Source organism: Ammodytes marinus, assembly GCF_949987685.1.
Source record: "Ammodytes marinus genome assembly, chromosome: 6".
In the NCBI taxonomy this organism is placed as follows: Eukaryota; Metazoa; Chordata; class Actinopteri; order Uranoscopiformes; family Ammodytidae; genus Ammodytes; species Ammodytes marinus.
The window spans coordinates 30,885,768-30,908,076 of record NC_137235.1 but is presented as its reverse complement, the minus strand read 5'-3'; the positions used below and the strand labels follow the sequence as shown (position 1 = coordinate 30,908,076).

Genomic DNA, 22,309 nt, shown 5'->3' with positions numbered 1-22,309 from the left:
TGTCTCTTAAAAATAAAACAAGAGACACTGAACATTTGGAGTGGTCTCTTAATTTTTTTCCAGGGCTATATATACACACACAATAAACATAAATAATATAAATAGTAAATAACTGAATCAAAAATGTTAAAAATATATTTATTATTATTTTTAGAAGCAGCTCACGGCTGTACACACAGCTCAACACCCCTGTGCCTATCCTGGCTGTCTTCTTTTCTGGAGGGGACCTGAAGCCAGCCTTCAGGCTCTCCAGGGATAGCTTCAACAGGCTACCCCCATCAGCACCTCGACCTCATGGCTCCATCCATGGGCTTTCTTCCGGGGCAGCAAGGCCAGCAGCCTTCCAAATACAAGCTGGCCTGTGGTGCGTCGTGCAGGGTGACGGTCCATGGCGTGGTGGAGGCCATCCTCCATCGGGTCATCCATTTCCCCAAGCCAGAGGAGATGGAGGAGGTGGGGGCAGGCTTTGCTCGGCCTTCAGATCTGCTGCCGGGCCATTGATGGGTGCCATGTCAGAGTTCTGCAGAACAGAAGAAGAGCTACTTTAACAGGAAGTTCTTCACTTCCATCATCCTGCAGGGTATCTGTGATGCTAAGAGCAAATGTATAGACATTTACATCGGGAACCCGGGGTCCGTGCATGATGTGCTCGTGCTCCGGCGTTCCCCGTTCTACAATTAGGCCCTGTACCCACCTACTTCTTGCTGGGTGATGGAGGGTACTCCTGCCTGCAGCGTCCCGTGGCCATCATTAGGCTCTACCGCCACCCATCCATGTGAATTTTGATTACCAGGTCGTATTGAAGCCCGGTACAAAAGGCCAGAGGGCGCAACATTGTGGAGACGAGAGGTCTTTCGGGATCATCAGAACACGCTGGTGGGCCATCTTCCTTAGGTCTCTGTAGATAATAATAAGAACATGGTTTGTAAATATTCCTAGCTTTGTAAATACATTTACATATATACACACAGGATACTTAAAGGATATTGACAGGAGGGAAAATGACTGCAGTTTCCCACAATGTGGACTTTCCCAGTACACAGCAGCACCCAGAGAGGCAAAGTTCAGACCGTCTCACTGCAGAGACAGGAAAAATGAACAAAGAAAAAATATTTACAGGTCAATCAAACAATGTTAATTCAACTATTGAGTTTTAAAATTGGTGAATTTGTCCTTGAATTAATAGCACAGTTGGCGGAGACACGCATCATCTTCTTAAAACAATATTGATGTCAAAAATGATTCTTACTAGTGTAGAGTAGTGTAAAGGTGAAAATATATGAAAGAAGCAGCAATACAACGTTATGTTAGAATGAAATTGGCCAATTTGGATATTAAGTTTGATTGGATTTTAGCCCGATTCTTCCCTGAAATCCGTTCCTTTTACTCAGGGGTTTGTATGTGTGGTCCCTAAAACTCTCTGAGGTCTGCCTGACCGTCACACAGACATTGTTCTGGGGCTTTCAGGCATCATGACTCACATATGAACACCACACATCCTTACAGTGGTGCCCAATTACAGCTATGTGAGTACAGACACTATACTCACACGTTTTCTTTGTTGGAAAAGTATAAATAAAGTAATTATCACATTGGTTGCGTGAAGGAAGAAATCTGATTCAGCACTTTTTTCACTACATTTAGGTGACACCCTTCCCACACTGTCATTTATCCATGTATTATTGCACATGAGAACAAAGCAAGAAGTGTCACTTTATTTTGCTCATAACAAATAGGCATAAAGGGAATGTTGGGACTCAAGTGATGTCAGTTATAAATGTGTGCATTAAAGATTTGTTAAGCAGTGCTCCTGGTGACAAATGTACCGTACCTCCAGTATGATGTCCTTGGCTTAGTGCAGCATACACCAAAAACACTAAGCTTATTCACAAAGGCTATGTGTGCAAGCTGTCGTTGTTATCAAGCAAAAAAAAAAACAAGGGCTCAGCCTGTCTGAGAAATCATTTATGGGGTGAAGGATGTGAAGGTATGCCAACTATAGACTATAGACTTCAATTGTGTTGGATTCAGACTGTGGACTTCTGGCAATGACAAGCCCAGCATAACAAACACAAACATAAAGCCTTTGCACATTGGAAGTGGGGGAGAGAAAGTGCTACTATCTAATAGATTTCTGGTTGGGCTGTAGGTTATATATTTCCCACTTTCTCCTCTACAGCTTTGTGAATGTAGCACACATAGATAGATACACACGCACTATGCAGCTTTTAATAATCAACCCATTATTGTTTATTGTATTACAAAAATATTTTATTTGAAAAACATCTCAAGCGAATGTAATTACAGAAGAAAAAAAAGGTTAATTTTTTCTTGTTTAACTGGAAAATTATTATTTTAGTTTTCGCTCTTTAATAACGTTAAATTCATTATCACTGAATCTGACATTTTTCCAGTGTCTTTCCGGGCTTCCTCGACGTGTGTGGCCCAATGACTTGTCGGAGATCCGTGCTGAAACTCGGCCGTCGGACCAGTGGGTGCAGGGCGCCGCAGGCATTATCGAGCCCCCTGCCCCACGCTCGCTCCGTCCTCATTGCCTGGTACGAACTGAGGGAGACCTTGCGGTGCTGCGATGGGCCAGTTTCAGTTGGAAGTCCGCCTTGCTTCGCCAAAGTCTCAAAGACTTTCTCCAGATTGGTGCTGTCCTTTGCCGATGTTTCGAAGTAGGTGCAGTCATTACCGAGGACTTGGAGCGCCTGTGCCCTGGATATTCCTCTCTCAGACTCCAGGAGATCCACCTTGTTGGCGCAGACCACCAGAGGAACCCGCGGCCGCTCGCACTGCGCCGTTACAGAGGACTTGGTGAGCTTGGATTTAGCCGCAAGGATCTCCGTTCGCAGGGCGCACACTTCTTCGAAAGAGCTCCGGTCATCGACGCTAAATACTAGAAGAAAAATGTCTCCTGCAAAAAATGGAAGGGTTGGATAAATGATTCACTTCAAATAGTTTATCTTTAACCATGGGCTACAATGCATAATTCAAGAGAGCATTTACGCATGCACTAATCACCTGCACTGTTTACTCTGTGGACAAACAAAATAACGCACAAGCAGAGATTATGACTGAGCCGGTACGCACCAGTGAGGATAGACAGCCGCCGCTTGGCTGGGAAATCCCGTTCGCCGGACGCGTCCAGGACGTCTATTTGGTAGGTTTCTCCGCGAATAAGAAACAGTTTCCTGAGGAAATCTTCGGATGTGGGATTGTACTCCTCCACAAATCCTTCTCGAAGGTATCTTCTTAGGATGGAGCTCTTGCCAACCCGTGGCGCACCGAGGACCACGATGCGCTTACAGTTCTGTGGCTTGGTGGAGTGAAGGGGGTCTTGTTGTTTGTGCTTTTGGCCAATCTGGCGCTGCCGGGTTTGACCATGTAGCACCAGAGCTGCCAGCTGATCCAGGGGGGATCTCTTGCTGCTACTGCTGCTGCTGCTGTTGTTGGCACTGGACAGTTGCCTTGGAGCGGCCCCTGAGCGCGTCTTCTTTTCCTGTTTCCACTGAAACGTGGCCACTTTAAACAGCCCCAAGCCCGCTTTGATTCCTGATGAACTCATGTGCTGTGATGCGTTTTTGTACGCTAATGAGACTTGGGAAGATCCGGCGCATTGCTCGTCCATATTAACCTGAAACCTGGGACGATCAATGACGATGGCAGCGGGCTGTGCACTGCTCTCCATCGTTTTTACGTGAGTGGAAAGATTGTGTGATCGGACGTTTTATAGGCCCGCACAAGCTTGCGGGGGCTGATGACAATCTCCATATGTCCAACAACCCCGTGGTCTGTAGCCTATGCGTCATGCTGATTGGCAGAAGGGCTTGTTGTGTCACAGAACACCGTTTTTTTAGGAAACATAGCCTATTGGCAATACAAATCTACCTATTTCAGTAAACGTATTGGCTTATTTTATTTTCAATTGTTTTACTCAATAGAAAGCACGCTGATAGGCTATGCATTGAAAGAAAGACTGTGTAGGCTTTCATTTCATTTCAAAATTGTATTGTAGGATAAACCCCCTTGAGATGCAGGATCTCGTTTTCGAGGGGTCCTCAGGAAAACAATTGGGAAAAAATACATTGAACAAGTTAAATAGCCTACAAGTGAAAGCCTACAAATAGGCCTACAATGACACAAAACACACGTAAAATAAATAAATACACAATAGCTAATTGTTCTGAAATATAGCTTACAATAATCCATATAGGCTATTATTCAGCTCAAGTAGGCCTATAGTCTATAGACAAGTCTATATTCAAAAACAAAAGCCTATCCTTTAAATGCATCTGTAGCACCCTTATGAACTGTTTAGCCTACCATATCTAAATTAGGCTACCGTATGGCTAATAATCTGTGATTTGTAAGGCTGCATAGTTTGAAACCTCTCACCACCATAATGTTTTAACCCTCCTTTCAAAACAATAGCCTAGCCTAATGTTTATAATAATTACAAATTGTGCCTGGCTCCTTCCCTCTTTTCTTTTCTTTTCTTTTCTTTTCTTTTCTTTTCTTTTCTTTTCTTTTCTTTTCTTTTCTTTTCTTTTCTTTTTCTTTTCTTTTTCGCCATCCAGTTTATATTCTTGTGCCATTTGTTTTACGGAGCATGTTGCTGTTTACCTTTTTTGACGTCAAAGAAAGAAAGAGTAGCCTACCTCGTCACTCCTCGTAGAAGCGTCCGTTGCCATAGTTACGGTTATAGGAACAAACTTGCAGCTGAAGCGCAGAGCTAGCTTGGTTAGCTTTGCTAACTAATGATTCATTCGTTCGTATTGCGTGACTATTGCTTTGAGGGTTGTCTGACCAAATGAGCCACGGTGAGTCACCGAAGAAGGAGTTCAGAAGTTAAACAGGTCAGCGACCACCTTCTGTCTGTTCTCCGCCTGTGTCGGCCTATTCATTAGCCTCGAATCGATGCAAATCGCACAATTTCATGTAAAGGCCTGAATAGCCCATTTGATCAATATGATGCGTTCATGTGACTTCAATGCTGCAGCTATAACAGTGGTCTCATTTCACTTAGTGGTGGTTAAATGTCCACAGACAGCAACAGAGTGTTAACTTATAATAGGCCTAATACATAAATATGTTTTTGTTGATTACATTTTGTTTAGTTACAGAATAACTAGTAATGTATCTAATAAAGAAAGAGAGTAAAAAGTAACTACTAGTGACTCTGAAATGTTGTGGTGTAAAAGTAAAATGCAAGTATTTTAAGTAGACTAAGTAGAGTAAAAATTCCTTAAAACTGTTTGAATAGCCTTCTTTTCAGCAGTCTTTTGATAGTTTCATTTTTTAAAAAGCCATTAACGCGCTGCCTGCAACAATTTATTTCCTCAAGGGGCCAAGGGCATCTCTTGCGCCCGACAAAAGCAAAGCACTTATTTTGAAAGAATGAACTGAGTCTGTAAAGGAAAAAACAACGTGGGGAGAAACGCTTACAAAAGCCAAGGACTAATAATTGTCGCTGTGACCATGGAAACTCTAATCAGGCGCTGTTCGATAAAGACACATTAACTTAATTGCATAACCATGACAGTGTTCAGGGATCAAGAGGTATCTCTCTGCATGTGTGTGTGTGTGTGTGTGTGTGTGTGTGTGTGTGTGTGATGTACTCTGCGCACAATAAAGCCAAGCCTCTTTTCACTTATTTATTTTTAATGTTAAAATCAGGGAGTCTAGTGCTAACAAGAAACATGAATACCTTATAATCTGTGTGTGTAGAACCACAGAGGAAGAGCCTGAAGCACACAGTTTGACATGAGATAGCATTAGTCCACCATAAATACATTGTTTTTACAGGTTCTTTACTCTCCTCCAGAAAGCAAGAAGACAAAAACATCAGAGGAGCTGCACATATTTGGTGGTGACAAGTCTAAGAAGTCCACTCTTTGCGACAGGGGTATCCAGTCCTTAGCCATTCACCCACGGGACCTTGATAATGTAAGCCAACTTCATCCACATACGATATTAACCAGTAGTTGGAACATTTCTCAATATAAAAAAAAATACAATACAAAACCAAACAAATTGTGTATGGCACCAAAGTACTTCCAATTGAAACCTTTTTTTATGTATAACCGAGCATGTGATTTTTAACTGCAGCTTCGTATACCAAAGCCCCCCAAGGACCGTCAAAAAGCAGTGCGTATGGCTTGTGTGCGTAAGACACAGCCACTTGATGGAGTGAGAGATGCTCATCTTCATCCATGGAACCTGGACCTCCACCCCCAACCTCTGGACAACACCAGTAAGTCCTTTTGATTTGCCCTTGAATAAGAACAAACTAGATTAAAAAAAGAGGTTGTTGTCCTAGTCACAATATGCATCCTCCAGGCTGTGTTTTCTGTCCCCATTCATCTCTTCTCAGGCCCTGAAGTGCTTCAGTTTGATGGCCAAGGAATGGTTGTTCCGCACAGCATTCTGGGCAGTTTAGAGGATTTCAGAAGCTATCTGGAGGCCAAAGGGGAGAATGAGGTCAATGCAGGACAGCTATAATGAGAACAAATGTTAAGAAAATGATTGTTCACATACTGAAATGTTTTCCGCCAAAAGCAGCTGAACACAGTGCTGAACAGCAGCTGAACACAGTGTAAACTAATAGCAGATGCAATAGAGAATACTGATTGGACCGTGTTCTTTTTATCCTCCCTCCACTATTCAGCTGGTGCAGTTAATACCAAAGTCCCCGAGGGATCCTCCACTGGAGGCCCCAGAGAGGCATCAGTCTGAGGCTGTGGAGAACAAGACCCCTTCAGGCTCCAGAGACAGCCAGAGTAACGCCCTGCACCATTGGCACACACATATGAGGCAGCGCAGATGGCAGCAGGGCGTCTTATCTGGTGAGCTGATAAGAGGGCACAGCATCCTCCTGTCACATACTGCATCATTACAATGTATAGCCTAAACCTGTGTACATGCATGTGAGAGAAGATGTGTTTTGTTTTGTTTATTAAGATACGTACCCATTAGCTTCTGTCTGTCTTCAACAGTAGCTAACCCTGCACCCTCTTCCCGGGGCCTGTATTATTTCATAACATAAACGTAAAACATACATTAAAGGTACAACAAAAACATAAACTTACATACAGTACATAGCATTCATACAACATAACAAAAGCAACACAATACATCACACAACAATGGACTCAAGCTCTTAACCTGTCTGATACATACAGAAGCTCATGTATCTCTTCAGACAAAAAAAAATACCTGAAAATGAATCCACTAAGTCACAAAATAATGGATTGATAGCTCAAGTCCATTTCAAATCTACAAGATCATTAAAGGTGTTGTAAGCGGAATGGTTCTTTTAGCTAACTTCCTGTCAGTTACTGCAGTTAGCAGTCCCCTCGCTCGTCCCTACGTCACCACATTAATGCACTGCGGTCTTCAAGCAGCAAGTTATCTAGCATCATCTCAGATCCATAAGTGTGATAAAACATGATAAACACCATCAAAATAGACATTGGGAAGGATTTTTACCTGCTCCGCCATTGTAGGCGCATACACATTCACCCATCTGTTGCTCTGGCGTGCACCGGCAGTGAGACCATGGAGTGTATATAGTATACTGTATGAGTGAGACGCGTGTCGGTTTGTAGCGTTCTCTCTTCTGATTGGATAAAAATTTCGGCATACTACAATAAGTTTATTTGCCGATTACATGCAAAGCAGCTGACTGAGAGATCGGCTTTATGAAACGCGCACATTATGCAAGTGATCACTGTATGAATAAAGAGCGATTTTACACTTATATTAACATAAATAAATCGCTTACTTCCCCTTTAAGAAATATGTAATCTATTGCTGCGTTCTACACAATTATTTGTTTTAATAAATACAATTTTAACTTTAAAAAAAAAAATATTGGATCACTTTCTGAAATCAAAAAACTTGCAAATGATTTCCATGCCAACATCGCTAGATAATGCACTGACCTCTGTTTTAAACTAGTGCCACAGGCAGGCAACAGAAAACCACTCTGTGCTGACTTTCGGTTATAACAATATTTTGAATAAAACAAAATGCAACCTACTTTTCACACTTAAACCTGGCCAAACTCTTCATTCATTGAACTTAATCTTATTCTGTATGGAAAGTCACGATAAATTCAAGTCCATGCATTTTTTTTTAAGTACATTCATTGCTCACTACAAACTACAACAGTTGCTCATTTAAAATCAACTTTTTGAATTGATGTTTTAATGTCTAACCTATTTGTTTTTTGTCTTAAGACCTGCTCGACACGCCGGTTGAGAACTTGCTGATGAACCAGGCTGACTGCTTCAGAGAAACTCAGGAGCAGAGGGAATTTCTCAATAACGTCATGCCACTCGTCCACTCTGGATATGTACGAGACACATTCGCATTTTTTGTCTACAGACATCTGTCAGATTCATATCTCTTGTTAAAGTGCTAGAATAAACTGAATTGTGTGACGATCCTGTAGCGCCTCTCTCTCTCTCTGCCTCTATGTCACAGGGTTATCGCGTGGGCAGCGAGTTTTGGAGTCTCCCCCAGCGTTATGGAGATGAAATGAGTGGCATCACAGCCACTCTGACACAGACGGAGCAGGGCAGATTGAAACCTATCACACATGTACGTCAACCGCGCAGCATACGCCAGGAATCAGGTCAGGACACTTAGGCGACGTCCCAATTTTTCTTTGCTGGCCCCTGTTCACGACCCTGTTCCTTCTGATTATGCAATCACCTAAAATTTGGTGTTAAATAAATTACAAAACAAAATAAAAAATGCTCTTTGAGGTGAGAGTTAAGATGTCAAAAAAATTTATAACAACAGTTGGCACTAATTGCATTGCACAATTGCTCAATACAGTAAATGTTTTATCCTCTAGGAATAATATGTGCTGAGACTGTTCGTGCGGCCTCTCGGACTTGGGACCAAAGCTCTTACCTGCAAAACCAGTGCCAGGAGCTAGGAGCGGTTCTACGGGACATGGACATCAAAAAGCCGGTAACACAAGCTCACAAACTATCCCATTGAATGCAGCATAGGCTCAGTAGCCCTTTAACAATACACTCCTATAGTAGCTTTGCAGTCGGACTCTGTTCCTTCTACGTAGAGCTAGACCATTGAGAGTTCACATGTTAGAAAATCCACAAATCAACCTCCATCAGGCTTTTTGTATCACGTGTCGTCAACTGGATCTTTAGGATCCAAGTTATCGAAAAAATATTCTCAAAGCTGTAGTTTTGTATTGTATTACTTTCGGCTAGAATGGTGATTGTCTGATGCAACAACACTTTTGGACCTATTACTGTATGTATGATGCCTCCAACATACCTTCTTCTAAGCTAAGGGTGTAAGGGCAGGGTGTCATATTGTATCATATTGTATCATATTGTATGAAATGTAAAGCCCACTGAGACAAATGTATTTGTGATTTTGGGCTATACAAATAAAACTGATTTGATTTTGATTTGATTTAATCTAGAGGTCTTTTGGAGGACTGCCCCGTGGGCCCTCCGTTATACAAAGTCAAGCTCTGCACACCACTTTTTATACTTGGTTAAGTTTACAATTTGGCGATCACGCACAATTAATAGTTTTCCGAATTACTCCTTAGTAGCTGCTGTTTGTAATGTGCCACATTTCGATACAGACAATATCACTGGCAACATTCATACCCAGCAAAGTTTAAAAATGCAATGATTTTCTGGTAAGTACTGGAGTTATAAATGGTGTCCTATTTTATGATTTCTGAGGGGATTTTTGGCTCCTTTGTTTGAGATGAAAATATCATGTCAGAGTGTTCACATCGGACTGAGCTGTGAAGTAGTGCTATTTTGATGCTAAGGGTTTTTAAGTACTTTAATTTCCTCCGTGGGGGCTGTGTATCACAGCTACTGCAGCAGCTCCGACTGCTGAATGTTTAGGTGAGTGGACCAACCAAATCAGCAGTCCAAACTGCAACAAATAACTTCCCCTTGTTTTCAGAACATCGGCATGCACCTGTCCCTTTACCTTCCATGGGTGAGGCGTGCCTCACATTTTAAAAACTTCTCTTTTCTGTTATGTCCCTCAATGTACAAGGCACTAATTTAATGTTAAAAAACATAGATCTAGATTGTGTATATTATGTTTTAAGACAAACAGGTTCATTATTTGTTCATTCTTTCTTACATGTATGTGTGGAGGCACACACAGGAAATTACACACAAAATCTGTTCATATATGGTTGTGCAATAGTTGTTGTTTTCATTCGTAAAATGTATATTCAGTACACATGCGCATAATGAGATTATTGAAGCACGGCAGCCCATTGGTGAACACTGAAGCCTGGTCATATACGTGGTCACACACAGAAGGCACAGTTATGAAATCTGGAGCGTGTCCAGTCATAGAATTACACTGTTGAGATGCGTGGGGTAACAGAGCCAAAGGGGAAGGGTGCCAACCTGCCTCTCTCCGCATTACAATGACTCTATCAGCGGGAACAGGAGGTGGCGGAGTTAACACTTAGACACATATGCACTTCTTTGCACAGCCAGTTCATGATTAATCCTATTAACACCCTAATTAACAGGTGCAGATTATTGGAAGGCTTATTACAATTCAATCTTTCTATTTTTCGGGTTTCACATTGCTTCCTCCTTGTCGTTCTCTCACTTTCTCTCTCTCTCTCTCTCTCTCTCTCTCTCTCTCTCTCTCACACACACACACACACACACACACACACACACACACACACACACACACACACACACATCTGTGCCACTGACATACGAGGAGGTGTTATCAGTGTGTTATGTCCTTATGTTGTGTTGGCTGCTAATGTGACTGTGATTTGGGGTCTGAAGTGCCTTCTGACAAACACACAGACAGAGACAGACCGTCCTGTCATGTAATCCATGGCTCATTGACATAAGTGCACGCAGACAGAGAGAAGATGGGGACTGGGAAGGGTGGTTAGGAGAGGAAGAGAAATAGGTATGGGAAGAAGGAGAGAAAGTGGCCAATGGAAATGAAGCCGACAGTATTGTGTAACATTCAAAGCCTGGAAATCCAGACCCATATCTATAACGATAGAGGGTCTGGCCTCGATCAGTAGACCTTTCCCAACTCAAGGGGCGGCACCTACATGTGTATTTCAAATACCACTGCACGCAATTGGATAGCACTACAACCAATCAGAGCAGTGAACAAGGTGACGTATTAAGCCCCGTTCATTTCGCTAACAGTGCGGTTAACTGTTAAATGAAACTTTTGCCGTGTTCGGTAAAACTATACATTCTTCTTTCTTGCTAATGAAAGATTTGAGTGCCGTCTTTCAATTCGTTAAATGTCGAGGCCGAAAGCCGTTTCAAACTGAAACAACGTATTTGCATCAATCTTTGTTGTTTTCATGCCCAGCACTATCGTCATCCGGTTATGTCCGCCCTAGAGCCCCATAACAGATAGAACCATTTGATTGGTAAGTCCGAATTTTCCTACATAGTTAATGAGCTCCAATGGATGGTGTTCAGACCAACAGGCTCAGCGGCAGGTCTGGATTTCCAGGCTAACTTAACAATGCTGAGGAGTTTGAACTACAGGAGAGCAACATTATGCATTTGCATTGTTTGTTTGAATCTGCCTTTTTCATTACATAACATATTGGAAGAGCTCTGTCCCTGCTGATGATGCATCATGTTGTCAGGGGAATGAAGGCAAAGCAATCACAGTAACGTATAGAGCCAATATGTGTCTAAATTGTCCACGTACAGTGTGGTCCACAATGCCTCGTCCAATCATATGAAAGCTTACATTAACACCTAATGTCCTCTCTGGCTGTCATTTCTTAAAGGTGAAGTAAGTGATTTATTTATGTTAATATAAGTGTTACATCGCTGTTTATTCATACAGTGATCACTTACATAATGTGCACGTTTTATAAAGCCGATCTCTCAGTCCGCTGCTCTACATGTAATCGGCAAATAAACTTTTTGTCGGATCCCGAAATTAATATCCAATCACAAGAGAGAACGGTACAGGGGCGCCCTTAGCTCAGTTGGTAGGGCGTCCCCCCTCCCCCCCGGGCCCAGCAGCAGACCCGGGTACAATTCCCACCCGCGGTCTTTCTCTGCATGTCACTGCCCTCTCTGCCCCATTTCACCTATGTCTCTCTGCACTATCAATAAAGCATAAAAAATGCCCAAAAAATATCTTAAATTAACAAAAACAAGAGAGAACGCTACAAACCGACACACGTCTCACTCATGGTCTCACTGCTAGTGCACGCCAGAGCGACACATGGGTGAATGTGTATGCACCTACAATGGCGGAGCAGGTAAAGATCCTTCCCAATGTCTGTTTTGATGGTTTTTATCATGTTTTATCACAATTACTTATCTGAGATGGTGCTAGATAACTCGCTCTTTGAAGACCACAGTGCATTAATGTGGTGACGTAGGGACGAGGGAGGGGACTGCTAACTGCAGTAACTGACAGGAAGTTAGCTAAAAGAACCATTCCGCTTAAAGCACCTTTAAGGCAAGTGGACAGGACATTAAGTACTAGTTGATGTTGGATTGAAATGGACCTTTTAATAACAGGAGCCAGGCTGTTGAATGGACAGGCAAAGCTGGCCCCCTCCTTCAAAACCAAGCACTCTGTCACTTTGATTGCAGGACATGGATGGGCTGGAGGTGATTGGCAAGCCATTGACTTCTGTCACAGTGTGTCGTAGTCCCTTACTGGAGAAGGAGGAAGAGGAGAAGATGGAGCAGGACAACATGTGAGACAAAAACATTCATCAATTTATCAGATATATTTGCCTTTTTCACTTACCAAAGCACAACGTTTTATAGATTGAGAAGTCATGATCAGGCCAACAATCTTACCCTATTTTAAAGGTACTAGCAAACACAATCAGTGTATCCAAAATGCAATAACTCAACGGTGCATTTAGTAAACTCGTAAAGGCGGGTAATTATAGGTGACCATGCTGTATTTCCCAGTTGTTTGCGTAATTGTTCTTGAAAGCAATCTTAAACCTGCAGTGTGTATAATTTTGGGTTTTATTTCCTAGCAGATTTTGTAGAAAGTAATTATAATATCCATAAGTACATTTAATTTAGTGCATAATAGTTGAATTCTTTTTTTTTTAATTGGTTCTTTTTCCCTTAGAAAGGGTCTCATATATGTCCATATTTCTGCATATCTTGGACCAAGGCCTAGTGCCGCCATCTTGAAAGTGTCATAGTTGGAATGTCATCAGGTGCATTGTTTAAAATTTAGAATTGTTCTTGTCCTTGAAGGCCACTGTAGCTTCTGTTATTATTCGAAAGGGGTGGGGTTACCCAGGGAGTGTTGCATTCTAGAACTCTGTAGAACTTTCTTGATGATGTCATAATACACACTGCACCTTTAACATGAGAATATTAGCATTGGACTCAATGTGGTGAAGTTAAATCTCCAGGCATGTTCTATCAACGTTATGTCATGAAAATCGTCCCTTCACTCTTTGTGTAGCTCATGTAGTGAGCTGTGCTGCTTGTGTGGTTGTCTTGCACAGTGATCCTCTGGCCATGTATGATGATGTCCGGTCAGATGCTCTGCTCATTCCTGCCTTGAGGTTATGTGGTCAACTTGCTAGCTGGACTGGAAACTCCAACACTAACCAGGTACAGCACGGCCTATATAATAAACAGTATCCTGGTAGGCGAAAATAAATGACTAACCTACATTAGAGACATGCTTTTATTTCTTAAGCAGACTGGCCTTTATTCATTTGTTCTGGCTGTTGTTTTAGACCCTGAGATTATTAGAATACCAGCGTTACAGCTCTGCACGCACACATTCACAAACAAATGGCTTGGTGTACAGTATTGTATATGTTGTTTTGTGTTACCTTTGACAATTTGAGATTGGTATAGCTCTGATTGGCCTCACCTTCTCACTCTCCAACACTCTTTGACCCAGGGAGAAGTCGGGATCGGAGCCACGATAATCTTGGAGGCCCTGACCGCAGAGAGAGTGTCATCCCACCTGGAGCTGCACAATGAGGGCAGCGCGGCCATCTTCTACAGCTGGCAGCGTCTTCCCGTGCGACACAGCTTTCCCAACCGGCGCTCGCAAACAAAGACGCCGCACTTCTACTTCAACTGCGGCTCTGGTACACACACAAACACAGTCAGGCATGGCCGCTCTCACGTCATCCACTGTTTGTCACCGTATCGGCCCATCAGACTCTAGCTGTCAACGAGTACTCAACTGGCCTTTATGTTTTCCATTCTGCCCCCTCCCCCTCCCCCTCCCTCCCCCTCCTCCCATTGCAGGTGTGATCCTTCCGGGCGACAGCAAGCGTCTGGAGGTCATATTTAAGTCAGAGGAGCCAGGCATCACAACTGAACTGTGGCAGCTCAACACCCACCCTGTGCTGCTACAAGGAGCCTCCATGCAGGTCACATTGAGGGGAGTGGCCTTGTACCAGGACAAGACTGCAGATAAGAGGCTTTTCTTAGAGGTGGTGTACAATTAAAACTGTATCCTAGACAGAAAGAAAAAAAAACACACATTGGAGAGATGTCCCCTGAGGTTCTTCTAAACAGAAACCCATTTGTCCTTGTGTCTGTTGGTGTGTGCAAGAGCAGACAAAGCTGGAAAAGATAGTGGTGGTCAATTTCTGTCGGTCGATAGTGTACGGGTTGCTGCAGGGGATTCACACCCCGGAGAGACCCGCCTCTCCTCCAGAACGCTACATCACTGAAGAGCAAGCGTTTCTAAGCAAAAACCCCAAGGTAAATCCAACAGGTGGAAGACATTTCCTTCAAGCGCCTCACACTTTTCATTGTGATCAGTGGAGTTTTTGTTATCCCTATGCAATGTCGTTATAGCCTCATAGCACAATTGCCTAAATCTTATTTACTCTACTCTACTTTTACTCTACATCTACTCTACTCTACTCTACATCTACTTTACCGTACTTTATAACCCTTAAAATATGACTTAGGCAATTATGCTATTAGGCTAACGAAAAGTAGATGTAGAGTAGAGTAGATGTAGAATAGAGTAGATGTAGAGTAAAAGTGTTCAGCGTGTTGTCCCTTAGTACATTTCCTTGGCTGGAGGCGGGATGATGTTAAGCCCATAACGGCTAACCCTTTTCTACCTGGATTGTTTTGTTATTTCCCATTCATTTTGTTCTCCACAGTGACATGAGTGCCATCATGATTTACTCATTGTAGCTCATTAAAGCTATACTGTACGATCTGAGAGAGCTAGCATGATTTGAAATTAGCTTGTCCTCGGAGTTCCGTTTAACTCCTCCCTCTCCCCTCGGGACTCCCTCCCCCACCCCTCGACACACAGCCGTGCACGAGCGCTGCTGGCTGCACTTCCCAATTGCACTGTTTACCAGTGATTGTTAACATTTAACTCACACACACAAACACTCACACATAGGCTACATGCAGAAAAGGCCCCAAAGTTTATAGGTTACAGTGTTGTTATTTCTTATAGAGTGTTGAGATGAGTTTTGTTCAGTGTGGATGACAGTAGGCTATAGCTGTCAGTTAGTGGCCGTGACGTCAGTCGGCCGGAGGGTCTGTCTAGTAAGTTCCTTTTCTCTTCTCTCTCGGTCAGGTGTGTGAGCGCGCATGTTGCCGCAGTAGTCGACACAGTTGAAACGTGTTTATGTGAATCACCCGTGTGTGAGTAAGTACATGCAGTCCCGATCGCTGTTATAAGTTACAGTTTCTGGATGTTATTGATGGCCGCGATTCGCAGGTGGCAACAGCTGTTCTAACGTCTCCTCACGAGCGGAATGTAAGCCTGTGTCTCTTTTCCTGCGATCTATGCTGCTGTGCCTGTGAAATAAGGAAAATAAAGAGCGGAAAAACCATACTCCTCTTCTCATGCTTATAGTCTGACGTTTTTGGCCTTAAGTGGTGTTCTGGCCGACACCTCTGAAGTGAAACCAGTGATAAGCAGATCAGCGCGGTACCGGTAGGCGACATCCACCAGTTTCCTCCGCTACACTAGGCTACATGATGAAAGATACAGAGCAGTAGCCTACTTAAAAATATAGCCTACTATTTAATCTTTGGGTTTTGGGGAAAGTAGCAAGTCTTGTCAAGTCAAAAGGCTCAAGTCACGAGTCATTGATGTTAAAGTCCAAGTCAAGTTGCAAGTCTCTTTACATTTTGTCAAGTCGAGTCTCAAGTCATCAAATTCATGACTCGAGTCTGACTCGAGTCCAAGTCATGTGACTCGAGTCCACACCTCTGGTAACTTCTGTGTAGGTTCCATTGTGTAAGCTTGTTATGCTACTTCCACTAGGTCTAGTCCACTGCCAGGTAGCCTACTACGATATGGCACGAACGCTTTCTCTGCCCTCCGTGAACGCGCTCAGGCTCGCACACAGAGGGGAGAGAACGCGCAGGATTGTGATTGGTTCTTTAGATACGGGTCCATCGTCTCCGATTGGTCAGCATTTTAACAGGTTTATAGAAGGTACAGAATTTGGGGGTTTTTCGTTTCTTTTTCATTGCCCATAAGTCATTTATTGCTGTTGGGGTGTAAAAAGCACTTTTCACAACATATTAAAAAGTGCATATTGCAGATAATCTCCTATGATGCCTTTAAGTAAAAATAGATCATAACTGCTATAATCTTAAACCAGTCACTAGTGCCTCTTCACTGTACAAAAGAGGTTATGTTGCCATGGCACTGCAGTATGCTACCATTAACTGGGTTAACTGAGAAGCTGACTAGATAGGTGTAGTGAATAGAGTTAGGTCATATTCACACCTTATAGTTTGCTTCCTAGGTGCACACACCAGATGTGAGTTGTATACATTGTTTTGTTTTTTAGATGTTTCCGTTCGCGTTCAAGAAGGCAAAACTCACTTGGGCTATAAATGGTAAACAAAAGTCACATGCACTGAAATGTTGTTCAATTGTTGGCCATACAGTAGACAGGGGAAAAAAGGCAAATCCCTTGCTATTTCTACCATAGCCTACATCATGGATCATAAGCTGGTTATGTTCATGCTGATCTTAATGTTGAGAGCATATTGTAACAGCCAGAGTCTATTAAAGGTAGTGCCACAAGATGGCGGTTTATATATAATATAATGCTGGTGGGACCTGGCGTTGTAGGCTATGGCAGAGTCCGGGTGGTTTAGTTGGCACCACATGTCTGGTAATGTGTTCAAACTTACCCAAAACAACGGCACCAGGGGGCTTAACGCTCCGTACTAAACAAGGCTGGTCTGAACACAACCTTAGATATATGAATAATAGTGTCCTAAAAGTATCCTTCCCTGTGATAAGTAATAACAACAGATGATGACATGCATCATGTTTGCTGGGGGAGGATAACTATCATCGGTGGCCATTGTCATCTTCTAGCGTGACTAATATCCGAGTGTGTTGTGCTCACGTTTCCACTCCTCACATACATTGCTTCTCTACACATGGTTTTAGTTGCAGTACCTTCATCAGCCAGTGGAGGACCTCAAGGCACTGTGGCAAGAAGCCAAACCAGGATGCACCTGGGACCTCTCTGTTGATAAACTCAGAAAGGTACAAACGTTATGCAGTGTTACGGAGCATAACAACACCTAATCAGTATCAAATGATTGATTGTAGCGTTTTGATTTAGCAGGTTGATCCTTTTAGCAAGTCATGGTCTCAAGGGCCTGTTTGAATCACCCCTTTTTTCCTTTAACATGTTTAAACCAGGATGATGCATAAAAGATGTTAGATTATCTGACGATTCATCTGACCCTCTGCTTAAGGTTGTGTTGGCCCTGCCGGAGCAAGAGTCAGCTCAGGAACACAGCCTGGCCCAGCTCAACTCTCTGCTTCTGAAGCTCTCTGAGCCTTCTGACCAGCAAGCACCACGTCTCACAGCAGCAGCAACAGGGTGAGGCAATGAGGCATAAACAACCATGGGCCAATCCGAATAGTCCAATCTCCTAACCTATAAGCCTCCTTTCCTATACCTTAACCCCTAAACGTCATTGGGGTTAGGGAGAGATGAAAGGTGCTTCCTATCGAACATAGGAAAAGACAGCACTGTTTCAAATGAATTCGACTCCACTTTTCCTAACCAACGTCATTGCGCGGCGGCGAGTATTGCTGACGTGAGTCACTAGCGTGAAACTACACTATGTTCCGTAAATGGACTAAAACAAGCGCTCGTTTGATCCATGTGTTCTTTTCATATTGATTTTAATCAGGTTGTCGCCAACAGAGTGATAATCACTTAGGTCAGACTTGGCCAAGGGGAATATTTAAGGCCACTTTAATTCCAATTCACATGTGGAATAAAAAGAGACTACACTTATGTTGATGTTGAAATGAACTGCTCCCAGTAACTTCATTAAATGTGAAGTTGGTATTTTATTTTCTTATGGTGTAAATTATGTGCTACGAAAATAACTATTATGATGTTGGTCTTTTATGAGTTCTTTATTATCTTTATGGGGGGGGGGGGGGTATTTTGTTTTAGCCGAGTTAAATCTTCCTCTCTTCTCCTCTCCTCTCTTCTGTTTTACCTCTCGTTCGTATTCGTGTAGAGTCGGTAAACTCCGGCGGTGGCCTGTTGCTTTAAATCTTGCCGCCGTAAAGGATTATGGGATACCACTATCTCCTTTCCTTTAGCATAGGTTAGTCCGGAGTAACCTATGCTAAAGGAGGGTTAAAGAATGAATCGAGGCTCCTTTCCTATGCCTTTCCTAAGCATTTTGAGAATTCGAATCACCTATCCGCCGAGTACTTCCGGGCAATGACGTTGGTTAGGAAAAGTGGAGTCGAATTCATTTGAAACAGTGCTGTCTTTTCCTATGTCCGATAGGAAGCACCTTTCATCTCTCCTTAACCCCGATGACGTTTAAGGGTTAAGGTATAGGAAAGGAGGCTTATATTGGACTATTGGTAGAGGCCCTAGCTCTATCCAGCAGAGCAGGTGCAGTAAAGCTCCATCTTATGGTGGTATGTGCTGCCCCCTGCAGGCTGCAGCTGTGGAGGAAACTACTGGACACGATGGCTGGTGAGGCCATGTGCCTCAGAAACCTGCTGGACCTTCCAGAGAATGACACATGGATGGATAAAATAGAGGAAGCTCCTATAAGTGATGCCAGTGAGACCATGGGTGAGACTCACAGACAGACTTTCACTCAGCACATAAGGTTGATGAAGAGTTTGAGCTCATGCTGCTAACTACAGCGTTCTTCCATCACAGAACCGGCTGAAAACATAGATGAGAAGAATGAGAAGAAGGGAGGAGGAGCTGCTAAAGAGGAGAAGAATGGACTGAAGTCCAAAATGAAAGAGGAAAACAAAGTGGAGTTCATATCAGCAGCCAATGAAAAATCAGTTGAGGTGAGGGGGGGAGGAAGGCCTGACATAATATGTTTTGCCACTTAGTGGCAGCACACTCAAAAGTATTTGAATGTTGAGCATGAATGAAGAACAATGTTTCATTAGACATATAACTTCAGCAGACTTTGGGCTGACCTTGAGTGGGTATCACCACCACTTCAAACAAGCTGTCAGTCACTCATTCAGTCAGCTGCCTTTCAACAAGACAACTCTTGATTTCTTGTTACTACTGACACAGCCTCCACACGGCCTATCCACCTAGTGCCTGTGTTTCAATATGTGTGTGTGCGTGTGTGTGTGTGTGTGTGTGTGTGCGTGCATGCGTGCGTGCGTGCGTCTCTTAGCACAATTTATTTCAAATGCAGATGATTTTTTTCCTGATCACATCCACTGTACACTCATCCTTGTTAAACCCAGCCACTGATTCACAAATTTGAATTTCACAAACTTCTTATTGTCATCACAGGGATAGAGAAGCTTCATGTGTGTCCTGTGTTGTTCAGATATAGACAAGATGCTGTGTTCTGGTAGCTCAGTTGGTCATCACATACATACCACATTGGGTGTTAATGGGACCCGGGACCAGTTAGATCTCTTTTAATGGTTCACTTTTTCATTAATGACTGTATTAAGTGTGATGGTTGACTCATAGGTAAGGTACAGCCTATTACTCACAGGGTACCTTACAGAATACTGCTTAGAAAATGTGCACCTGGACTCATCTGTAGCACACACACACACAACTATACGTTAACTCAAACAGCACTGGATATCCACTATATTAAACGCCATTAAATGTGTGGGAGCTGTTTCTTTTCTCCAGTTTTTGCTCAGTGAAAACTGTCTTTCATCAGTAGTTCATAGTAATGCCTCTCTCTCATTCATTGTATCTAACTCTGTCCCTCTTTTATCCGTCCATTCGGTTTAAAGGACAGCAAAAAGAAGGGGAAAAGAAAGGAGGAGGTGGGGAAACGCAGTAAGGAAAAGCAAAGGAAGGGATCGTTCTCGCTGAGTGACAACCTGGAGAGCATCGGTCAATTGGAGGCCATTTACACAAGGCTCCTGCACACTAAGGCAAGTCTTTTATCTTTATTGTATAAGGGCACATTTCATTTAATTATACATTTAATATATTTGAATATTATAGTACTACTACTCAACTTGTGGCAACAGTTGTGAAACATCTGCTTTTGCTTCCCGAGTTTTTTTTCCGTAGACTGATAAAATAACTCTGATGTTGCCGTTGGAGTTATCTCAGGTTAGGCTGGATACCTTTCAATGGAATACAACTGAATTATTAAACAAAGGTGTGAAGCTTGACAGAAAAAAGTGGGCCTTAGGGAGGAGGGGTTTTATGAAAGACACTTTTCAGTTGCGTTATGGGAAATGTAGGATTCTGTGTTTTGCGGAGCTTGTCCCTTACTATAACATATACTGGTCAGGGTGCTCCAGTGCATTTTTTTTTTTTTTTTTTTAAGATATTTTTTGGGCATTTTTATGCTTTATTTGATAGTGCAGAGAGGCAGAGGTGAAATGGGGCAGAGAGGGGAGTGACATGCAGAGAACGACCGCGGGCGGGAATCGAACCCGGGTCTGCTGCATGGGCCCGGCCCGGGGAGGTGGGGGGTGGGGACGCCCTACCAACTGAGCTAAGGGCGCCTCACTCCAGTGCATTTTTAAGATTTTCCACAGTCTTATGTACATACTATTAATATGAATCCATATATGTATGTTTGTTGGCAGGTTTATGCTCTGATGGAAGACCTGGTCGACAACCTGTGTGACATGATGGATGAGATGAATGAGGGAGATGAACATTAACACATCAAAGGCAGTACAAACAGTGCACCACTCAATGTAATAAATATACAAACATAGAAAAAGGGATTGTTTGTCACATGAATAAAAGCTTTTGTTCTTCTGGCACCGTGGTTCTGGAGTAATATTTCCTGTCTCATACACTCTTTCATGATGGTGATAATAGTGGGTTAACAACAGTTCCGCGCTGACTCTGCAAACGACGCTCCCCGGTCCTTGCCTTTCATTTACGCTCCACGTTGTGATCGCCGTGTGTGCGTGAGTGCGTGGCCCGGCCGGTGCCGTATGCGCGTGTGGAAGGAAGGGGCTGCCTGGGTGAGTGAGAGAGTGAGTGAGCGAGTACTGTGGCTTATCCTTGTCCTATGCGGATTTTACCACTGACTGCCTGCCCGAGAGGCTCGCAGCATCCAGGCTAGGCCGGGATTTAGACGCTGACATTCCCATTCAAGGTTTCCTGAAAACACCCATCTCTCACGTTTGAAGGGGGAATATTGCTGTTGCCTTGCGTAGCCGATCCCAGCGGGAGGGGATATTATCGGGAATTGGAGAGGAGGCAGCAGAGAGGCGAGAATGCTCAGCGAACAAGGCGGGAGATGAGCGATGGGTAAGGTAAGCTGCTGCATGTTGCTAAGATGACTGAGGGTGTTATTTGCTGTTTCTCGCCAATAATTCCCCTTATAACGGTAAACATATCCATATGCACATACTACATGCACACCACAATGTATTGTGCTTTGTTGCCGACCTACAGAGGCTATACAACCAGTGGTAGTTGCACAGGAATCTTTAATACACATGGCAACCAGCTCAAGGAATCTTCCCGCTAGAGAGAGAGGTAGTGTGTGTGTGTGTGTGTGTGTGTGTGTGTGTGCACGCGCGCACGTGTGTTTGCATTATGCAGACCCACCATGGGAGCCCTCCTCCTGCTCTCCATCGCCACCTGAAAAATTACAGTACACCTGCTTCTACAACACGCATGCGCAATTGCGCATCCACAAACGTGGATGACGAGGTGACGTAAGTTTCTCTGCGTTTGAGCAATTTGACGCATAGTTTGACGGTAGAGTAGTGTTTAAAGTTAAACATGAAGTTCAAGCTGAATTTGCATGAGCCGCTCTCTATTATTATTATTATTATTATTATT

The 22,309-nt window shown here is 43.2% G+C and overlaps 2 protein-coding genes across 2 annotated transcripts; one reads left to right on the top strand and one right to left on the bottom strand.

The window, feature by feature from the left end:
- Positions 1–2,390: 2,390 nt before the first annotated feature.
- On the bottom strand, positions 2,391–3,694 carry rasd2b (RASD family member 2b; the record flags this gene model as incomplete). Its single annotated transcript, XM_080028903.1, has 2 exons — positions 2,391–2,920; positions 3,097–3,694. 2 exons carry the CDS (start codon positions 3,692–3,694, stop codon positions 2,391–2,393), a joined length of 1,128 nt encoding a protein of 375 aa, XP_079885029.1.
- A 1,847-nt stretch (positions 3,695–5,541) lies between these two features.
- On the top strand, positions 5,542–21,168 carry mycbpap (mycbp associated protein; the record flags this gene model as incomplete). Its single annotated transcript, XM_080028902.1, is given in 20 exon segments — positions 5,542–5,565; positions 5,812–5,952; positions 6,115–6,259; positions 6,380–6,486; positions 6,674–6,851; positions 8,247–8,362; positions 8,494–8,644; positions 8,870–8,988; positions 12,645–12,751; positions 13,532–13,674; positions 13,915–13,934; positions 13,936–14,131; positions 14,295–14,482; positions 14,610–14,756; positions 17,446–17,544; positions 17,760–17,887; positions 18,978–19,117; positions 19,208–19,347; positions 20,278–20,421; positions 21,091–21,168. Coding segments are annotated over 20 exon segments (2,511 nt in total).
- Positions 21,169–22,309: the final 1,141 nt, after the last annotated feature.